The 21,517-nt window shown below is 44.1% G+C and overlaps 3 protein-coding genes across 3 annotated transcripts; all 3 read left to right on the top strand.

Moving 5' to 3' along the window:
* Positions 1-10,852: 10,852 nt before the first annotated feature.
* On the top strand, positions 10,853-14,721 carry LOC127316821 (B3 domain-containing protein Os03g0620400-like). The gene is made up of 5 exons (XM_051347284.1): positions 10,853-11,003; positions 11,115-11,257; positions 13,251-13,722; positions 13,832-14,067; positions 14,256-14,721. The coding sequence occupies exons 1-5, from the start codon at positions 10,982-10,984 to the stop codon at positions 14,502-14,504; spliced, it is 1,122 nt and encodes a 373-aa protein (XP_051203244.1). The 5' UTR covers positions 10,853-10,981; the 3' UTR covers positions 14,505-14,721.
* A 1,010-nt stretch (positions 14,722-15,731) lies between these two features.
* Positions 15,732-21,225, top strand: LOC127312251 (uncharacterized). The gene is made up of 8 exons (XM_051342799.1): positions 15,732-15,916; positions 16,295-16,376; positions 16,484-16,551; positions 16,857-16,954; positions 19,830-19,966; positions 20,269-20,336; positions 20,695-20,758; positions 20,978-21,225. Exons 1-8 carry the CDS (start codon positions 15,747-15,749, stop codon positions 20,993-20,995), a joined length of 705 nt encoding a protein of 234 aa, XP_051198759.1. The 5' UTR covers positions 15,732-15,746; the 3' UTR covers positions 20,996-21,225.
* Positions 16,965-19,787, top strand: LOC139833184 (uncharacterized). Its single transcript, XM_071823381.1, has 2 exons — positions 16,965-18,764; positions 18,842-19,787. Exons 1-2 carry the CDS (start codon positions 17,301-17,303, stop codon positions 19,532-19,534), a joined length of 2,157 nt encoding a protein of 718 aa, XP_071679482.1. The 5' UTR covers positions 16,965-17,300; the 3' UTR covers positions 19,535-19,787.
* Positions 21,226-21,517: the final 292 nt, after the last annotated feature.

The raw sequence follows: 21,517 nt of genomic DNA on the forward strand, positions 1-21,517 counted from the left end.
AACAATTTGTCATATTTATGGGAGCCTCTGAGATAGAATCCTTCATGGTTAAAAATTATGAAACTTGTGTTGTTTGTAAGGACCTTAAAGATTATGTCTCTTCTATCCTTAATTTTTGCAATGAAAGTTACACTGATAATCCTTATATCATTGATTATAAAGAGAGACTCATTAATGCACAAGAATGCACTCACAATTTGCAGGGACCTGTGGAAGAAGAAATTGATGAACCTGAAAGCTCATTGGATGAAAAAGAAGAGGAGAGTGATGAACAAAAGGAGGAAGAATGGATTAGCTACCCATGCCAACCTTCTAATGAGAGTAACTCTTTATCTCTTACACTATTTGATTGTCCTCCATGCTTACCGAAAGAGGTTGAATGTTATGTTCCTGTGGATTCTCTTGAAATATTCCCTATGAGTAAAACTTGTGAGAATAATTATGCTACTGTTATTTATGATAATCCATGCTATTTTGATAAATCTTATGATAATGCTTTGTTTGTGCCTGATGTCGGAATGCATGGTACTAAAGAATTTTGCGTAGCAAATGTTTATGATAAAGCTCTTGATGATGGTCCTATGTTACTTGATAATATTAATTGTACTACTAATGAAAATGGGATTGGAGAGGTCTTGACATTATCTATGAGTCCCATATCTCTTGAGATTGATAAACCATCTTGTTATATTATTGATAAAAGTGTGTTTGAAAGTTTTAATCGCACTATTTTTGAGCTTGATAAAAATTATGTGTTTGTGAATCATGAAAAGCATGCTGTATGTGATAGTTATGTTGTTGAGTTTGTTCATGAAGCTACTGAAAATTATTATGAGAGAGGAAAATATAGTTGTAGAAATTTTCATGGTGCTAAAACACCTCTCTATATGCTTAAAATTTTGAAGTTACTCTTGTTTTATCTTCTTATGCTTGTCACTTTGTTCTTCATGAATTTATTTGTGTATAAGATTCCTATGCATAGGAAACATGTTAGATTTAAATGTGTTTTGAATTTGCCTCTTGATGCTCTCTTTTGCTTCAAATACTATTTCTTGCGAGTGCATCATTAAAACTGCTGAGCCCATCTTAATGGCTATAAAGAAAGCACTTCTTGGGAGATAACCCATGTGTTTATTTTGCTACAGTACTTTTATTTTGTATTTGTGTCTTGGAAGTTGTTACTACTGTAGCAACCTCTCCTTATCTTAATTTTGTTGCATTGTTGTGCCAAGTAAAGTCTTTGATAGTAAGGTTCATACTAGATTTGGATTACTGCGCAGAAACAGATTTCTTGCTGTCACGAATCTGGGCCTAATTCTCTATAGGTAACTCAGAAAATTATGCAAATTTACGTGAGTGATCCTCAGATATGTACGCAACTTTCATTCAATTTGGGCATTTTCATCTGAGCAAGTCTGGTGCCTCAATAAAATTCGTCTTTACGGACTGTTCTGTTTTGACAGATTCTGCCTTTTATTTCGCGTTGCTTCTTTCGCTGTGTTGGGTGGATTTCTTTGTTCCATTACCTTCCAGTAGCTTTGGGCAATGTCCAGAAGTGTTAAGAATGATTGTGTCACCTCTGAACATGTGAATTTTTGATTATGCACTAACCCTCTAATAAGTTTGTTTCGAGTTTGGTGTGAAGGAAGTTTTCAAGGGTCAAGAGAGAAGGATGATATATGATCAAGAAGAGTGAAAAGTCTAAGCTTGGGGATGCCCCCGTGGTTCATCCCTGCATATTTCAAGAAGACTCAAGCGTCTAAGCTTGGGGATGCCCCTTCTTCATCAACTTATCAGGTTTCTTCTATTGAAACTATATTTTTATTCGGTCACATCATATGTGCTTTACTTGGAGCGTCTGTGTGTTTTTATTTTTGTTTATGTTTGAATAAATTCGGATCCTAGCAATCCTTGTGTGGGAGAGAGACACGCTCTGCTTTTTCATATGAACACTTGTGTTCTTCGTTTTACTTTTAATGTTCAATGATAAAAGTTGGAAGTTATTGCATTTATTGCTATTTGGTTGGAAACAGAAAATGCATCATCATGTCTTGGATAATTTGACACTTGGAAATTGTTTTGAGCTCTCAAGTAGATCATTATTAAGTTTTTTCATGTAGTCTAAACCTATTAGTGGAGAACTACTGTAGAGCTTGTTGAAATTGGTTTGCATGATTGGTCTCTCTTAAGGTCTAGATATTTTCTGGTAAAAGTGTTTGAGCAACAAGAAAGACAGTGTAGAGTATTATAATGCTTGCAATATGTTCTTATGTAAGTTTTGCTGTACCGTTTCATACTTGTGTTTGCTTCAAATAACCTTGCTAGCCCAAAGCCTTGTACTGAGAGGGAATGCTTCTCGTGCATCCAAAATCTTGAGCCAACCACTATGCCATTTGTGTCCACCATACCTACCTACTATGTGGTATTTTCTACCAATCCAAGTAAATACTTCATGTGCTACCTTTAAACAATTCAAAACTTTATTACCTCTTATTTGTGTTGATGTTTTATAGCTCATGAGGAAGTATGTGGTGTTTTATCTTTCAACCTTGTCATTTACTCTTGACAGACTCTCACCAATGGACTAGTGGCTTCATCCGCTTATCCAATAATTTTGCAAAAAGAGCTGGCAATGGGGTTCCCAGCCCCAATTAATTAACTTGCATTAATAATTCTCTTCACGTGTTTTGCCCTGATCTATCAGTAAGCAACTTAATTTTGCAAATAGACACTCCTTCATGGTATGTGAATGTTGGAAGGCACCCGAGGATTCGGTTAGCCATGGCTTGTGTAAGCAAAAGGTTGGGAGGAGTGTCATCCATAAATAATGAAACTAAAATACATGTGTAAACAAAAGAGAAGAGGGATGATCTACCTTGCTGGTAGAGATAACGTCCTTCATGGGAGCCGCTCTTTAAAGTCTGGTTGATGAGGTAGTTAGAGTGCCCACTACCATTCGTTGACAACAACAAACACCTCTCAAAACTTTACTTTTATGCTCTCTATATGATTTCAAAACTTAAAAAGCTCTAGCACATGATTTAATCCCTGCTTCCCTCTGCGAAGGGCCATTCTTTTACCTTTATGTTGAGTCAGTTTACCTACTTCCTTCCATCTTAGAAGCAAACACTTGTGTCAACTGTGCATTGATTCTTACATACTTGCTTATTTGCATTCATCATATTACTTTGTGTTGACCATTATCCATGAGATATACATGTTGAAAGTTGAAAGCAACTGCTGAAACTTAAATCTTCCTTTGTGTTGCTTCGATGCCTTTACTTTGAATCTATTGCTTTATAAGTTAACTCTTGTGCAAGGCTTTTGATGCTTGTCTTGAAAGTACTCTTCATGAAAAGTTTTGCTATATGTTATCTATTTGTTAGCAACTATAGATTATTGCCTTGAGTCACTTCATTCATCTCATGTGCTTTGTAATAGTATGATCAAGGTTATGTAAGTAGCATGTCACTACAGAAATTACTCTTTTTATCGTTTACCTACTCGAGGACGAGCAGGAACTAAGCTTGGGGATGCTTGATACGTCTCCAACGTACCTATAATTTCTGATGTTCCATGCTTGTTTTATGACAATACTTACATGTTTTGCTTGCACTTTATAATATTTTTATGCGTTTTCCGGAACTAACCTATTAACAAGATGCCACAGTGCCAGTTCCTGTTTTCTGCTATTTTTGGTTCCAGAAAGGCTGTTCGGGCAATATTCTCGGAATTCGACGAAACGAAGACCAAACATCCTATTTTTCCCGGGAGGCTCCAGAACACCGAAGGGGAGTCGGAGGAGAGCCAGGGGGCCACCACACAGGTGGGCCGCGCGGGCCACACCCTGGCCGCGCCGGCCTGGTGTGGGGCCACCCTGTCGCCCCTCCTGCGCCGCCTCTTCGCCTATTTAAGCCCTTTCGACCTAAAAACGCAGTACCTTTTGACGAAACTCCAGAAAGACTCCAGGGGCGCCGCCACCATCGCGAAACTCCAATTTGGGGGACAGAAGTCTCTGTTCCGGCACCCTGCCGGGACGGGGAGGTGCCCCCGGAAGCCATCTCCATCAACGCCATCGCCTCCATCATGCTCCGTGAGTAGTTCCCCCATGGACTACGGGTTCTAGCTGTAGCTAGTTGGTATTCTCTCCCCCATGTACTTCAATACAATGATCTCATGAGCTGCCTTACATGATTGAGATTCATCTGATGTAATCGGTGTTGTGTTTGTCGGGATCCGATGGATTGTTACGTTATGATTGTCTATCTACAAAGTTTATGAAGTTATTGTTGCTGCAATCTTGTTGTGTTTAATGCTTGTCACTAGGGCCCGAGTGGCATGATCTTAGATTTGAGCTCTATACTTATTGCTTAGATTGTATCTACAAGTTGTATGCACATGTCTATGTCCGGAACCAAAGGTCCCAAAGTGACAGAAATTGGGACAACTGGAGGGAAAGGCTTAGATATGAGGATCACATGTTTTCACCGAGTGTTAATGCTTTGCTCCGGTGCTCTATTAAAAGGAGTACCTTAATTTCCAGTAGATTCCCTAGAGGCCCGGCTGCCACCGGCTGGTAGGACAAAAGATGTTGTACAAGTTTCTCATTGCGAGCACGTATGACTATATATGGGAAACATGCCTACATGATTAATGATCTTGATGTTCTGTCTTAATGCTATTTCAATCCTATCAATTGCCCGACTGTAATTTGTTCACCCAACACTTGTTATTGGAGAGTTTCCACTAGTGTAGATAGCTGGGAACCCCGGTCCATCTTTCATCATCATATACTCGTTCTACATGACATTGGAAGTAGTATCAACTATTTTCTGGTGCCATTGCTTCTGTGTTACTATTACTGCTGCTGTGTTACTATTACTACTGCTCTCATATCACTGCTACTTTCACATCACCCCTGTTGCTAGTGCTTTTCCAGGTGCAGCTGAATTGACAACTCAGTTGTTAAGGCTTATAAGTATTCTTTACCTCCCCTTGTGTCGAATCAATAAATTTGGGTTTTACTTCCCTCGAAGACTGCCGCGATCCCCTATACTTGTGGGTCATCATGCGTCACAACACCAGGGATTCCGGTGCCAACGTGGAACCTGCACAACACAATCAAAGTACTTTGCCCCAACGTAACAGTGAGGTTGTCAATCTCACCGGCTTGCTGTAAACAAAGGATTAAATGTATAGTGTGGAAGATGATGTTTGTTTGCGAAAAACAGTAAAGAACAGAGTTTGCAGTAGATTGTATTTCAGATGTAAAGAATGGACCGGGGTCCACAGTTCACTAGTGGTGTCTCTCCGATAAGAAATAGCATGTTGGGTGAACAAATTACAGTTGGGCAATTGACAAATAAAGAAGGCATAACAATGCACATACATATATCACGATGAGTACTATGAGATTTAATCAGGGCATTACGACAAAGTACATAGACCGCTATCCAGCATGCATCTATGCCTAAAAAGTCCACCTTCAGGTTATCATCCGAACCCCTTCCAGTATTAAGTTGCAAACAACAGACAATTGCATTAAGTATGGTGCGTAATATAATCAACACAAATATCCTTAGACAAAGCATTGATGTTTTATCCCTAGTGGCAACAGCACATCCACAACCTTAGAACTTTCTGTCACTGTCCCAGATTCAATGGAGGCATGAACCCACTATCGAGCATAAATACTCCCTCTTGGAGTCACAAGTATCAACTTGGTCAGAGCCTCTACTAGCAACGGAGAGCATGCAAGAACATAAACAACATATATGATAGATTGATAATCAACTTGACATAGTATTCCATATTCATCGGATCCCAACAAACACAACATGTAGAATTACAAATAGACGATCTTGATCATGATAGGCAGCTCACAAGATCTAACATGATAGCACAATGAGGAGAAGACAACCATCTAGCTACTGCTATGGACCCATAGTCCAGGGGTGAACTACTCACACATCAATCCGGAGGCGATCATGGTGATGAAGGGACCTCCGGGAGATGATTCCCCTCTCCGGCAGGGTGCCGGAGGCGATCTCCTGAATCCCCCGAGATGGGATTGGCGGCGGCGGCGTCTCTGGAAGGTTTTCCGTATCGTGGCTCTCGGTACTGGGGTTTTCGCGACGAAGGCTTTAAGTAGGCGAAAGGGTGGCGTCGGAGGGCTGACGGGGGCCCACACCATAGGGCGGCGCGGGGCCCACCCTGGCCGCGCGGCCCTATGGTGTCGGCGCCCCGTCTCCCCACTTCGTTTCCCTTTCGGTCTTCTGGAAGCTTCGTGGAAAAATAAGACCCTGGGCGTTGATTTCGTCCAATTCCGAGAATATTTCCTTTGTAGGATTTCTGAAACCAAAAACAGCAGAAAACAAGAACTGGCTCTTCGGCATCTCGTCAATAGGTTAGTGCCGAAAAATGCATAATAATGACATAAAGTGTGTATAAAACATGTGAGTATCATCATAAAAGTAGCATGGAACATAAGAAATTATAGATACGTTTGAGACGTATCAATACGCCTGAAGTGCTACTGGCAAAACTTGCGTGGTCATCGGCTCCGTGCAGTCCATAGCCCTTGCCGCTCTATCCCATGCTTCCTGTGGCAAGCTCACTTTTTCACGTGGTTCGGTCCCGACGTATTTTGCTCCTGTTCCACGCGTGAGATCTGCAGGGTCGATGTATGGGTTGCCCAACTCATCGAAGGACTCAGATTCTTCGTCAGCTTCACGATTTGCTCCTGTGATGAAGCAGATTTGATGTGTTGCTATCATGAAGTTTTCATCAGACTCAGGATCGGTGACACCGTCGTAACGATCGGCGAAGACCTCCTTGCTTGAAGTAGAGTTGTTGTCGCTGAGGGAGTTGAAGTTGTTGCAGCTTTCCGATTCAGTGTCCAGATCGGATCCCGTGAATAATCCGAACGTCATGTCATCGAACAGATCCTTGAGTGCCCCACCGTGGGCAGGCTTGATGCAGCGTGGATGTGATATTTCATCGCCTGACTCAACAGATGTTGCCGGTGATCCCGAGAAGTTGGATTTGGCCGCAAACGGTCCCAAAAAAATCGGTGCCGAAAGACGGTGTGATCCCTCCTTCCCAACGAGAAAGCGGCTCCCGAACGTCATCTCCATCGAGTTCTCCAGATGGGCATATGCATGCACACAAGCAGGATCGTGAGGAACAAAATCGACGAGATCGGGTTGCGCTTGTTTACCTCCTTCCATGATGTTGCTTGCTGCTGATGACGATGTTGCCGATGTTGACTGTGCCATCGAGATCAGGACCTTGTCGCCTCCAATTCCCACAGACGGCGCCAATTGACAAGGGATAACTTGTCAATGCCTACAGATTGTAGACTTAGGATTTTGTAAGAAGTAGAGGAAAAGTATATCTCGAAAGTTTCAACCGAAATGGTGCTCGACTAAAGATTACGGTGGTTATGTTGACAATAGATTCGATCCTTTCTTTCTCCCTCGGCTCCCCTTTATATAGGAAGTGGAGCCGAGGCTTTTCGTATCGTACAAGTTACAAACTACCCGAAGCGCATTGGACCTTTCCTATATTGGTACAAATTTCCTAATACAACTCTAATTTCCTTATTCGGAGAACTCTAATCTCCTGGGCCTCCAAACTTTCGGGTCCATGGGCTTGGCGTCATCTCGATACAACCCGGGTACTTTATTCGACATGCCTTCTAGGCATACCTATGTCACCAGTATTGATGCATTTCTCTCATCAGATTAGCGAACGGTCACCCGTGGTGGACCACATATAGTCTTGTCCTTTCCCATTGGATTTGGCATTCCCAACTCTAATTGATCTGCTCCAGATAAACGTCTTCACGTTGGCCATGGAGGTGATCTTGATCTGAACGATGCGTACGTGGCCACCCAGTTGTCGGTGCTTCAACGAGGGCCACGGGAGTGGCCAACTTTCCAATGGCAATGAGCTGAGTTTTTTGATATTCTTTCATAGTTTGGAGGCCACAACGGACAAGATCATAGGAAATGTTGGCCAAAATCAATCAATATGTATAGAGTACATATAACTTTCTCGATGAGGCTAGAATGAACATTATCGTCGATGGAAGTGATCAACCACATGAGGAGGATGTTGCCCATGTTGACACTGCAAAAAAGTTTGCTTCCCACAAACAACCAAATAAGACCGATGTACACATAAAAGGAGGATGAATTGTTGTGTGATTGTATGGAAGTGAATAAAGATCCCATTTGCAGTGCAGAGAAAAAGCGTTTACGTGCTGGAGGAGGATATGGGACCAATTCCTTGAACGAAAGTGATACAAACCCTGCAAAGTTACTAGTGATATTAACGAGAGTTCACTTCCACATCGCTCAGCTACCATCCAAGATCAACCCAACAAGTTAGTGCTTGCCACGTTTAAATTGTCGCAAGGCTGGGTGTGAACCCACAAGTTATATTTTCTAACATGTCGAATTTGCTAATTGTTACCTCCATTCTGAAGTTTTAGCAATTTTAGAAAGATGATTTTAGCTTTCAACAAAATCTTACATTTTGAAATGGGGGTACTATTAACTATGTTCAAGTATGTCTCGTACATTAACATGTACCAGGAAAACTGATGATTCGGTAATTTCTAATAGGCCTAACTTGGGGTTGCTTTGGGCTTCGCGCTGCCAGGAGCTCGCGTGGGCATCAAATAGGACACCAATTGCATCCCCACGGCATGGTGTAGCCTCACATGGGCTGCGAAACACACCCTTAATATTGTTTTTTTTAAGAAACACAGTAAAACGCAGACGCTTCCATACACGCGCATACGCTCACCTTTATGAACGCACACCCTACTTCTATGAGCACTTCCGGAAGACTGAGTCGGTGGATTGGATCTTGAAATTGACGAAGTCACCACAGGCGTCTCGCTGTCGACGGGAACGTCGTCTCCCACTGAATAAATATTCCGCCTTTATGAGACACACAAATATCAAATCTATGATTTAAACTCTGATGGGCTAGAGGTACAACCACCCTCCTAACCACCCAACCTCAGCTTGGTTCTCACCCCTAATATTGTTTTGCCCGTGCCTTCTCACAAAACAGTACATTACATAGCCATGGTGCCATGTTATTACACATCACACTTACATGCTTCACGGTAGGAAAGACACTTTTCATTTGCAGTTTTATTGTGTGTTCCTAAATTTATTGAAGCCACACACTCCTACATTATACCAATATTCAAACCATATTAACTTGTTTTAGCTCGGTTTCCTAGTAGAACGTGAAATTCTAGTGTACAAAAGTGGTTTCCGAATTTTGATTTAAACTTTTTTTGTGAAAGTCAACTCAGTATTCAAAAAGTCAATGCAAAATACGTTGGTGAGTTGACTTTGACCAAAAAATATTCAAATCAAAATTCGGAAACCACTTTTGTACACTAGAATTTCATGTTCTACTAGGAAACCGATATAAAATAAGTTAATATGGCTTGAATATTGGTATAATGCAGGCGTGTGTAGCTACCCATACGGGTAGCAAATGCACTCTCTGAATTGAAGTCCCATCGGATTTCTCTGGCCCTTTATTTATTTGTTGTTACATCATGCATTTGTCTAGATAGTATGCATAGTTTTATTCATGTCATACAATGATTTTATTGATTTGTTTTTTAGTTTATTCATAGTATGAGAAGTCTCAGCCTACTTACAAATGGACAAAAATAGTGTTTTTTTTCCTTGACTGAGTTTAAATTCCTCTTAGAATTATGTTTTCAAACACTAATTAAATCAATGCCAGGGGCGGTTGTTTATTTACATTTTCATTTCTACGAAAACAATATACTACTACATGGCACAATAAGGGAAATCACAGTGTATAGCCAAATGTAGTTGTAAATTGTCCTTTTAGCTTTTGAAACTAATACCCTACGTTATAAGGTTGGTCAAAAATAATCAAAAGAGGGAACATGAGCAAGAGGATGCCCGATGCCAAATTGAGATGAGGAATAAACATATAGTTGTTTGCATGTTAGCTGTACACGCATAGAGATATGTGAGGATGGGAGGTACTGAAGGAGAAAGAATAGTGATATTTTAGTTTACTTCTTCCCTACTATGGATCCCATCTCAATGGTATTTGCCAACCATCACCGTTGTAGCAAAATTAGCAATTGGCCATACATGCCACGTAACTATAGTGTGTCAGATTTAACGAGAGGCTTTACATTATGGCTGCCAAAAGGGCATGAAAGCGCCACACAATTAGGACACTTGTAGAAACGGCTGCCATAGTTTTTTCCGGACAGAACTGAAGAGGGTACCATAAAACTGATCTCTTTGCAAATTTACACATAATATAACCCTATTTTCAAAATAACTTCGAAATTGATCATTTTTTCATGATGCCCTGGTCCATGCTGGTTTTGTGACCTATGGTAGTGCCTGGAAATGCACTTTTGATCTTGGGTGGATATGCTCCTGCTATTAGAAAAAAAATACTTCAAATTCTGAATTTTTTCGCGTGTATATATCGATATTCTATGTACGTTTGTCAAGTTTGGCTGAAAATCGATATTTTTGTGTCCTGTGTAAAATTTCTTACTTTACAGAGAACATAGAAAATATTATTTTTTCGTGAAACGACTTTGCAAAAACGTAGAACATCAAGATGTATGCAATGCATTTTCTGTCGAAACTTTTTAACATTTAATAATATTTTAAAATTCATTTCAAAATCAGTAGCATATGTTCCCGGTGCAAAAATGGCCTACCTTCTTTCATAGTTTTTGTTTCTAGAGATTAAAACACGCCTATCTACCCTGCTCCCAGACGGTGGGTAAATAATTCATGAGAATGGACAGGTGGAGATTTACTCGTCACGAGCAAGTCGAGCTGCGAATATTTACCCACCACCTTGCCCAAAACCATCAAAGAAACCACGCTGGGTTTCAGAGGCTCTCCACTCGCACTCTCCTCGGCGACGCAGGCGGCGATCGATGGACGGCTGTGACCACCCAGGTAACCACGACCTAGATCGCCTTGGTTGGTTCACTGCCATGTACGGGGAGAGAAACAGTCTCCATTTCTTGATTTCTGACCGCTGTTTCTGGTCGCCGAGACGACCATCAGTCTGCGTCTGCTGCGGAGGAGGAGCAGGCTGCGAGATGGACGAGGACGGAGCCTGCGAGGACTGCGCGATGCAGCGGCAGCACTGGTACGATATGAAGCGGTTCCTCGTCTTCGTGTCTTCCGACGATTTCAGAGACAACTTGGTGAGCCTTCTCCCTTTCCTCCCGCATTGATTCTGACGATTTCTTCTCAGCTGCCGTTGCTTCCAGCCGGTCAGTGCTCCTCCTCCTGGAATTTTGGGGTTTCCAGGGTTTCGGGGTGTTCAAAATCTCACTGAAAAAACAGTGTCGGTTCACTGTCTGTGAGGAGAGTGGGTCTCAACTAATGTATGAAGCCTAGCATTTGTTGCAGACAGTCTAACGCTTGAGCATTCGTTGCTGAAAAAAAAACCAGGGCCTGAACCAGCACTCTGTTCCCTACTCTGCTTTTTTCCGTTACTCCCTCTCTGAAACCAACTCTTTCATGCACTGTTTGTGTCCACAGAGAAATTGTTTATTTACCCCAGTTTCTTTCGCAAGAACATTCAACCCGCAAATAGGTTCCACTGTATCCAAATTACTTTCCAAGTTGAAGTAAAAAAATCTTCAAATATACCCTCCAGACAAGTTGTTCCACAATCCAATTCCCTTCCTTCAGTAGAGTGCAGCTATCTCTATCTGAGGACATAATGCTTAAGCATTTCAGCCTGAAGTGTTGTCCAACAGACCAAAACAAGGAACATTGATCCCTAACTCTACCAGCTCACATGATCTGCACTGCTAAACTTCTTTCACGGTCTGCGATCCTGAACTTCTCTCACGGTCTGTACTCCTAGGCCATCCGGCGCCGACGATTGCTGGCAATCATATTGAAGAGTCCCCTATTGTCTTAGACTGCAACGTAGTCCAGTTCTTCCCGAACAAAGAAAAGGTGAGTTGAGCAACAGAATACTAGTCAACTGCCCGGAACGGAACATTTTCGCACTATGAGAACAAAACTGCCAGCCAAATATGCTCGGGCCAAAAGCCCAAAACCCAGTAACCAGAATGCTCACGTTATCTTATAGAGGGTAAAAAGTGGCAAAAACTCCACTAAATGGGGTAGTTAGGATGAAAAATTGCTAAATGGGGTAATTAGTGTCGAAAATTGTAAAGCAGGAGGTAAAAACTGGAATTCACTCATAATATTATGCAATAGTTCCAATAAAGAATCATGTGCGTAGTCATCAAATTTTCTTAGGAAAGCTTCCTTTCCCGATGAAATCGGTTACTATCAGCTCTCTTCACAGCATGGTATCTGTCTGCTTCATGTATAACAAGCGATTCCCTGACAGATTGTAATCATTTATCCGAATATCCTTCAACCAATATCATAGGCTGAGAAACTTTCCTGGCGACGCTGGTAACGATTCCAAACAAAATTTCAAACACAACATTTGTTTCTTTATGCAAAAACTCTGTAGAAAGATGATGCTCCAGGCTGAAAACTCCAAGACCATAAGCTTCCTTGTCTAAAAAACACAATTTGTTTGACAAACAAAAATGGAAAATGAAGTTAATCTCGCCGAGAAAGTCATTGGTCCAGAATGCTGGCAGCAATGAGTTACCTTATATATAGCACTGCATCTCGTTAGATGGAATATTAATGGTAGAATTATGTCTGGGTATTTTTTCTTTTATTTTTTCAAAACATATAAAATAGTAGCAGGAAAACACTGTACATGCATGAAAAACTATTTACTCATATTGCAAACAGGTTCTTATGGAGATGATTAGTACACTACTGCCTTCTAGTGTGCTATCATGTGATTGCTATTTACTAATATTCACACGTGATTGCCGGAGGAAAAATGTGTCTGATGCTCTCATGCAGATAATTAGTTACACTGCTGGTGTACTACCCTAAGTGCACTCATATTCAAGTCATCAGGTGGGAAAAAGCATCCCCCTGCTGATGCTAGAAAAAATGCTTGTTCTTGACATATAATTTTTGTTTCGTTTGTTTTCCATGTCCTTTAGTAGTCATGTCATCTGAACTGTGTCAGCATTTCCTGCAAATAGCATGAAGCTCAATGCCTCGAAACGGTGAAACTCATTACTTTAACCAATGTGTACATTCTTCCTTAACCTTCTTTTTTTCTTCCATAACCTTCAACAGCGCATCCAGAGGGAGATTGGAAGCCGTCTTAGGAATATGATCTCTCTGTCTGAGCCTGTCAACCTAGAACCTCCCAATGGCCGTGTATATCCTATTGAAGCTAAAGGGGAGCTTGGCCATATAGTTTTTAGGGATGGATGGAAGGAGTTTGTGAGTGCAAATAACATAGAAGAAAATGACTCCATTATCTTTGTGTACCATGGGAGTTCTAGATTTAAGGTTCATATTTTCGATTCATCCGGTCAGGAGAAGTCTCCATGTTCTCAACCACCTTCCGGGGAATTTGGAGCAGTTCCTTCTTGCTCTCAGATTGTTGGTCCACCGCCATCTCAGATTATTGAATCGTCCAGTTCTGATGACGATGACATCATGCAAGAAGACGCGAGAGAATCTTGCAGGGCGCAAAAGCGGACATGTAGTTGCGCAAAACCTCAGAAGATGGCTTCAACCTCCTCCCCTTCTACTAAATCAGGTAATGTTGTTGTTGCTGAATATACATTGTTTTTTTGTATTTCCATGTTTCAGATGAATTCCGGTTACTCTATGCTCACCGTATGAGAGTACTATGGTATGGTTTTCAGGATATGGAGCTCGCAAGCCACGTAATCCGCCATCTGTGAAGCCAGAACCTTTGTCCAGAAACCTCCGGGGGTCTTTCCGGCGGCCCTACATTCTAGCGCGGCACACAACTCTACCTGTGCAAATGAAGAGGAAAGTTGAGAAGAAAGTCCAAGAAATTGGATCTCAACTTCCTATCTTTGTGAAAGCGATGACCACTATAAATATTGATGGCGGTGGCAAGAGCCTAGGTGAAATGGTGAGGCTACATACTTTATTATCTACAGCTGCAAATATGGATGGGGTTGTTTTATTTGTAGTTTTAGTTTGCTGATTCTGTAATGATGATATCTTGAGGCCAGCGTATTTCCGGTGAATTTATCTACTCCTACCATTGATCTGAATTTGAAGAATTGATCAACTGTCCTAACACTTTATTTTGGATAGTTGTTCGGCATGGTGTATGCTTCTGCATGTCTCCCGGACAAGACACAGCGTCTCTGGCTTCAGCTAGAGGGCAGGAAGAAGCAGTGGCCCGCCATGCTGACCGTCACGTGTCGCAACCAGAGACGGGTTTACGATGGCTGGAAGGAGTTCACCAGGGACAACAAGCTGAAGCCGGGAGATATCTGCCTCTTCGAGGTGTCAAGCAGGAACAGTAGGAGCCTCACGATGACGGTCCATCTGGTCCGCTGAGTAGCAAAGTGGAGTCGTAGCTCTCGATCCATGCCATGGCTACTTTAGCCATGGTTTACTTCTGTAATGTGGCTTTAACTCGCTGAAACCCTGCCCTGAGGAGATGAGAGAGCAAATTGCTGAACAACTTGATGTGAGTTTGGTCATGTTATTGTTGGTGTTTGCTGAACGACTCCCTTGTAGTCTATCTAAATACTTGGGGGAAGACCGAACCTATTCAACCTCTAGTGCGTCCTCCCCTACCGTTTCTGGTTATTTCTTGTTGAAACAAATTTTATTTTGCTGCTGATTGGCATGCCTCCAGGTGACCAAGGGTATGTTTGGATGGCTACCAAAGCTGGCCCTACCAAAAAATTGGCTAGCCCTTGAATTTTGGAAACGGTTTGGATCGTAGCCAAATAATTGGCTCGCCAACCGACCCAGGCGCGCGCCCGTGTAAAATCTCGCCAACGCGCGGGCGAGCCGAGGGCGAGCAAAACCTGCGCCAAAATATTGGCACCGTGACATGCCGTCTTGCCTCCTCTGTTAGGTGGGTCCCATATATTTTTATAGTATGATTAATGCATGCATGCGGTGTTCTGATTCTCTGGATACTAATTAAACATGGTCCCTACACGATTAGAAAGTGCATGCACCAACTACTCCATGCGTGACGCAAGTTCCAGCAGCACCTCGTATTACTTTTTTGTAAGTTTTTTTTTCTCTTTTACTACATAGCTGTACTAACAAAAAAAAGCATAGTAGGCATGTTGAATATTTTGGAAAAGCATACTCGAGCTGGTGGCAAACCAAATACAGGGCTATTTTGCCAATTATTTGGCAAGTACGATGGCTGCCATCCAAACAACAACACTTTGCCAATATTTTGGTCATGCCCTTGCATTGGTCATGCCAAAATATTGGTGGGGCTAGTTGGGGCACAAACCAAACGTACCCCAAATTTTCGCCGAGGGAGAACATACGCATGTTGTAGCAAGGTTCTACACCATCATGCGGTGTACCATGTACAAGTGTTTTGAGGAGCATGAGTGGACTCAGATGCCTGAACCAGCTAATGTGAGGGGTCAGCTCTGAATCTGTTTCAAGATCATCATAACATGGCAACAGGGAGTCAGAGTGCCTAGAAGAGAAGCAGTGCAGCATTGCTGGAACTTGGAAGGTGTCACAGGTAATGCTCCTATTCCCAAGTACTCTTCAGCGAAAATCTCAAAAGAAAAAAAAAACTCATCGTTTTTTGCAAACATGTCTGTCAGACTGCAGTCTATGTTTCTGCCCTTAATTAGCCAAAACGTAGATCTGCACCCTCCCTCCGCCGCACACGTCCTCTGCACCAGGTCGCCGCCGTTCCGCGCTCCCCGTCTGCCCTCCTCGACGCCGCGGTCCACCCCGAGCTCCGGCGCCATGTTCAAGAAGCGAGTCCCCAATCCCCCATGCCAATTCCTCCTCTCATACCTAGATCCGTCGCGATTTAGATTCGTGCGCTTCGTCGAGACTGGAACTTGCTAGTCCTTTTCTTTTTCTCCGTAGATCTGTTCGTGTAGTCCTCCATCGCCGGTAGTACGGGTTTAGCTTCAGCGTCTTGAGAGAATCTAGTACTAGTGAAATTGGAGGGAGATGTAAAATGTTCATGCTCCTGCTCCTACCATGAACGAGTACCTCTGCCGCTCTAAATGCCTTGTGATTAACATGCATTGTTGTGCTCATTGCCATCATTTGCATTCAGTGCAAGATTTTTGTACCACATGAACATGCTCACCATGACAAACACCTGCTCTCTTATTTATCCGTAGGTTCTCTTCTGAGGACATATCCGGGCAGAATCAGGTCAAGGCGTCTGTACAGCGGAGAATTCGGCAAAGCATCGCCGATGAGGTTTTCTGCATACCCAACTATTTCTCTTTCGTTTCAGACTTCCAGTTGCAGACTCTCCTCCCTTCTTGTCAGCTATACACTCAAACTAAGTTTATTATTGCTTGCAGTACCCTCTCCTGGAACCTCTGCTGGAGGACATGCTCCCGAAGAAGTCGCCAATGATCGTGGTTAAATGGTTTGTAGATTCATCTTGCTTGGTAGTTGTTGGATGAATTATCTCTCTCGATTAATTATCATGGTTAATAGCCTGCCTTTATGTCTGTGTGATGCTCATGACACGCTGAGGGTTACATTGTGCTTTGTTTTCAACATACATAGAGTTACATTTGGCTATTCTTTTTTTTTCCTACGTCGAAAGTTAGAATATGTGAAGTTGCATGTAGTTATTGGTAGATTATTAGATTGATAAGCGAAGACTATTTTAGCTTTTATTTGTTGCAAAATCGTGGCCTTTCTGATGCAGTTCGTTTCTGTCCTTAGCCAAAATCATCTGAATCTTGTGGTGGTGAATAACGTCCCTCTGTTCTTCAACATCCGTGATGGACCGTACATGCCGACCCTGCGCCTTCTTCATCAGTGTAAGTTTGTTCTCTCTGCATCCATTTTCCTTTTCCCCCTAGATTTACATCACAGTGTATGTAATTTATTTATTTATTTGTTTGGGCATGCCTATCTGTTAGAGAACTAGAGCACTATTGTTCTAAGTGTTTACCTGTTGAAAAATGTTAACCAGAATGGATATTATATGAGTTGTAAATGTAAAACATCAAAATATCGAGAAAGATAAATACTGATAGTTTGTTTCTTGTATTTTCTGAATAGCTAATAGTGTGTTATATTTTTGCACAAATTTTGGGTAAGTGGTCATGTTATAACATGTATTACATACATGATTTTTCCGAAGCAAAATAATTAATCTCTGAGATGCATATTTTCAGCATGGGGTGCAAGCGTAAGAGCATCTCCACTCGTCCCCCCGAACAGGCCCCCGGCGAGCCTTTTTTACATCCGGACGGCGTAAATCGGCCCAGTCGCGCCCCCGGTTCCTCGTTTTCGTCCGGATTTGGCCCTTCATCCATCCGGCGAGCCCACGCCATCCCCGGTCCCCCGGGGCGCGCTCGGGGACTCCGGATGAAAGATTTTGGCGCGAAACGTCGTGTGGACCCGCGTAGTCGGCGACAGGAAAACCAAATCCTGTCGATTTTCCCTCCAATTTGCTTGCATATCCCCATTCCCTCCAATTTGCTTGCATATCCCCATTCTCTCCCGCCGAATTTGGCCATTCTCCTCGTCTTCCAGTTCCAGTTCCCGGCGGCGTCTTCTCGTCCACCACCACTCTCCTCCTCGTCCACCACAATGCCGCCGAAGGCGCCGGCGAGGAAGCCGCGGGCGAAGAAGACGAAGCCGCCGGGCATGTCGAACGCCGAGTGGGCGGCGGACGAGAAACGGCGCGACGTGGAAACAAGCGGCAGGGCGGAGAGGGTGAAAAGAGCCGCCGCCAAGAGGGCGGCGGTGGCGGCCCAGGACGAACAAGCGAGGATGATCAGCATGGCCATGAGCGGCGGCGGCGGCATGTTCCCCGGCCAATGGCCGACGCAAGGTACAACCAGTTCCCCGTCGTCCTTCTCCCCTTCGCTGTACTCGCCGTCGCCGACTGCCGTGTTCCAAGAGGGCGCCTACGTCCAACTGTCCAGGTCCACGCCGTCGCCGCCCGAGCTTGACGTCGGCGGCGGCGGCCTGTTCGAGGGCACCTCGCCGGCCCTGCAACGAGGGCCGCTCCCGTTCGGTGCGACGGCGGCGCCGAACGAAGAGGAGATCCACGAGATGATCACCTCCGGCTCCATGGCCGCCGCTGCGAGCCCGGGGTTCTTCATGGCCGCCGCCGCTGCGTGCCCGGGGTTCTTCACGCAAGAGGAGACGAGGGCGACGGCAGCTGTGGCGGCGCGCAACGAGCATCGGGAGGATGTTGCCGACGGAAGCCAAGCCGTCGAAGAAGAAGACGAGGAAGAAGAAGAGCCAACTCAAGCCGCCGCCAACCTGTCGAAGGGGAAGAAGAAGAGGAAGAAGGACTCGCCGCCTGCCGAACCGCGTATCAAATGGACGCCGAAGGAAGAGGAGTGCCTCGCCGAAGCTTGGATGACCGTGTCCACGGACGGCATAATCGGGGCCAATCAGCCGTTCGACACATACTGGCTTCGAGTGAGGCAGGCGTACGAGGAACGCAAACTCGTCGATCCCTACTTCAACAAGACGAACATGAACGTGTACCGGGGAGACAAGGCAATGGCCACCCATTGGGGGATCATGCAGACGGCGTGCAACAAATGGCACGGCATACAGGAGGAGGTCGACAAACGGCCGATCAGCGGCCACGACTTGGAGCAAAAGGTATGCTCCGTCGACCCTGCATCACCGAGGTACATCGTCGTTAACTGACCCGTATCGCCGTGCTCTTTTTTACCCAGCTGCGCCGAGCTTTGGACATGTACACGGACGACACCGGCCTGCAGTTCAAGTTCCTCAACGTCTACGCCCGCCTCGAGAACTGCGAGAAGTGGAAGGAAACTCGCACGACCCTCTCGAAGAGCAAGACCGAGCAGTACAACCCCGACGCTCCGGCGGCTTGCGCGGCGGAAGGGCGCCCTGAACTCGGCCAGAAGAAGCTCAAAGAGCTCAAACGGACGGACAATCCCGCCGACAGGATGCAGGCGTCGATCGACAAGTGCTGGACCGACTTGAGGTCGCACGCCGACGGGAGGAACGACAAGTTCGACGGCAGGTGGCGGGAGATGCTCGCCAACCAAGGCGTCCGGATCGCCCTACTGAAGACGACGGCGGCGGCGAAGAAGAGGAACACAGACTTGGCGTTCCTGATGGGCGGCGGCGACATGGAACTGATGGACGAGGAGACGAGGAATTGGTACCAGGGCCACCGCAGCGACATCCTCCGAGCCACTCCGGCCAGTCCTTCGTCGTCTCCGCCGGCTCCTACCTCGGCTTCCTCACCATCTACCTCGTCGACTGCGGCTGCTTCGACGTCCACTGCCGCTGCTTCCTCGTCGGCTGCCGCTGCCGCTTCGGCCACGGCGTGTGAGGAAACTGGTCCGTCGGACACTGTCGTGCCGGCCGGGACTGCCGACGAGCCTGTCTCCGTGTAATTTCCCTCCGATCGCCGATCTGTGGCTGATCCTTTTGCTCCTTTTGCCGATCAACTGGCCGTACTTGTAGCGCGGGACGGCGCTTTATTTGAATTTAAACTATGTCCGCCGAACTCCGGGTGGACGACTAGAAATACGGTACTCCCCACGACTTAATTTCGTCCAATCCGGCGGTTGTTTCGTCCGGATTTAGGCGTGGGGAGCGCCAACGAGTGGGGATGCTCTAACTAGTTGCCAAACATCCATTCTAAGATATCCCCTTTTCTTGTGCTAACCTATGCTTACATTTGATCAGATCCTGATATCATGAAGAGATTCCAAGTCGACAGAGGTGCTATCAAGTTTGTTCTCTCTGGTGCCAACATAATGTGCCCTGGACTGACCTCGCCTGGTGGTGCCTTGGACAGTGGAGTTGAGGAGGAAACACCAGTGGTACAAGACTAACCTCTTAAATTCCAATTCATCCATTTATAGATATAGTATGAATGAATCTCATCTACTTGAGTAGACTCTCAGGAAGCAACATAACAATTCTATACTTGAGTGCCTTTTAGTTAATTTGATGCGAGTTAAATTTGTCTGTCTGCAGAGTAGTGTACCCTCTTTTAACTAGATCATGGCATGGTAATTACGTGATATCGGTTACTTATGCATCCTAATGCACATCAAAATGATGAAAGATCTTACCTCCCCTTTAGCCTTCTTTTTTATCTCTTTAAAATTATGATTGTCAGGCTATCATGGCTGAAGGCAAACAACACGCATTGGCAATTGGATTTACAAAGATGTCAGCGAAAAACATGTAAGCTCCTTTTTGAAGTATTACTTACCAATGATGCTTCCAAACCCCTGAATTATACTTGTGAAGTGTGAAAACCTTGGACTCAGTGCTTGCTTCCTCTATTGAGGTTTCTTTTCGACTCCGTACTAATGTTTCCAAACTGTTGATATACACTGGTGGCGCTCTCCTTAGTATTGTGTACCTTATATTTAGTTCTAATAATGCATACAAATTAAGTCTCGACGTAGCTGAACCTTATGCAGATATACATATAAACTTAAGCTTCCCTGAATATTACATCCCATACATTCTTTGTTAGTATCATCTCATGCATTTAGCTGTGGGTAATGCTGCTCCTGAAATTCTGAAAAATTTGCAGAAGCACCATTAACAAAGGAATTGGAGTTGACAATATGCACTATCTAAATGATGGCCTGTGGAAGGTACTACTCTGCTTTTATCTACGTCATTGCATTTAGTTGTTATAATTGATGCATGCAGCAGTTGGGTTTGCTAGATTAAGTCTGTTGAATCTGTTCCAGATGGTGAAATGCCACACCAATGTGTTCATGTTTCAAGGAGATCTTTGGGGAGGAGAGACACATCTGAACATAATATATATAGGCTATTTTGCTAACTTCAATTTTCATGCCATTTGACAGATGGAGCGGCTCGAATAGGTAGAATTGCAGAGGAAGCAGGATTTGCGACATGGTCATATGGAACTGTAGCCAGGTGCATCATGTGTTGTGTAAACAGAGATAATAACCAGCAACCGTGTTCGCCTGAGTGAACCCTCTGAGTTTAGGCAAACGCTTTAGTTGGTACTACGCTGCTGCTAGGATCCTTGTATGATACCATATTACTGATCATTTTCACTTTTATATACCAAAAACAGTTCAGAAGAAAACTCTAGTTCTGCTCTTTTTGCCAACTTTACTTTGTTGTTGTTTATCTACCAATGGCATTGCTGCAATTCTGCCATAATACGAAGAAATACTTTAGCTCACATAAGGACATCTCGGGAAAAGGTTAACATCTCAAGATGAACCAGTTTCTTTGATGAGCTAAGAATTGTAACTGTTGCTGGCACGCCTCCTGAACTTGAAAACCAGCATCGTCCAGGGACAACAGAAACGGCTTCAGCCTTGCTATTTTCCTTGGGCGAGCGAGAAGGACGACAACGAGTGGAAACTGCAAAC

The sequence above is a fragment of the Lolium perenne genome, chromosome 7 (genome assembly GCF_019359855.2).
Source record: "Lolium perenne isolate Kyuss_39 chromosome 7, Kyuss_2.0, whole genome shotgun sequence".
In the NCBI taxonomy this organism is placed as follows: domain Eukaryota; kingdom Viridiplantae; phylum Streptophyta; class Magnoliopsida; order Poales; family Poaceae; genus Lolium; species Lolium perenne.

Bases quoted from the DNA above. Each gene is read 5' to 3' on its own strand.
- LOC127316821 (XM_051347284.1), top strand. From the start codon at position 10,982: ATGGACGGCTGTGACCACCCAG. The intron at 13,723-13,831 runs GTAATGTTGTTG...TATGGTTTTCAG, and splicing joins CTCCCCTTCTACTAAATCAG to GATATGGAGCTCGCAAGCCA. The intron at 14,068-14,255 runs GTGAGGCTACAT...TATTTTGGATAG, and splicing joins GCAAGAGCCTAGGTGAAATG to TTGTTCGGCATGGTGTATGC.
- LOC127312251 (XM_051342799.1), top strand. From the start codon at position 15,747: ATGTCTGTCAGACTGCAGTCTATGTTTCTGCCCTTAATTAGCCAAAAC. The intron at 15,917-16,294 runs GCGAGTCCCCAA...ATTTATCCGTAG, and splicing joins TCCGGCGCCATGTTCAAGAA to GTTCTCTTCTGAGGACATAT. The intron at 16,377-16,483 runs GTTTTCTGCATA...TATTGCTTGCAG, and splicing joins GGCAAAGCATCGCCGATGAG to TACCCTCTCCTGGAACCTCT.
- LOC139833184 (XM_071823381.1), top strand. From the start codon at position 17,301: ATGCATATTTTCAGCATGGGGTGCAAGCGTAAGAGCATCTCCACTCGT. The intron at 18,765-18,841 runs GTATGCTCCGTC...TTTTTTACCCAG, and splicing joins GCCACGACTTGGAGCAAAAG to CTGCGCCGAGCTTTGGACAT.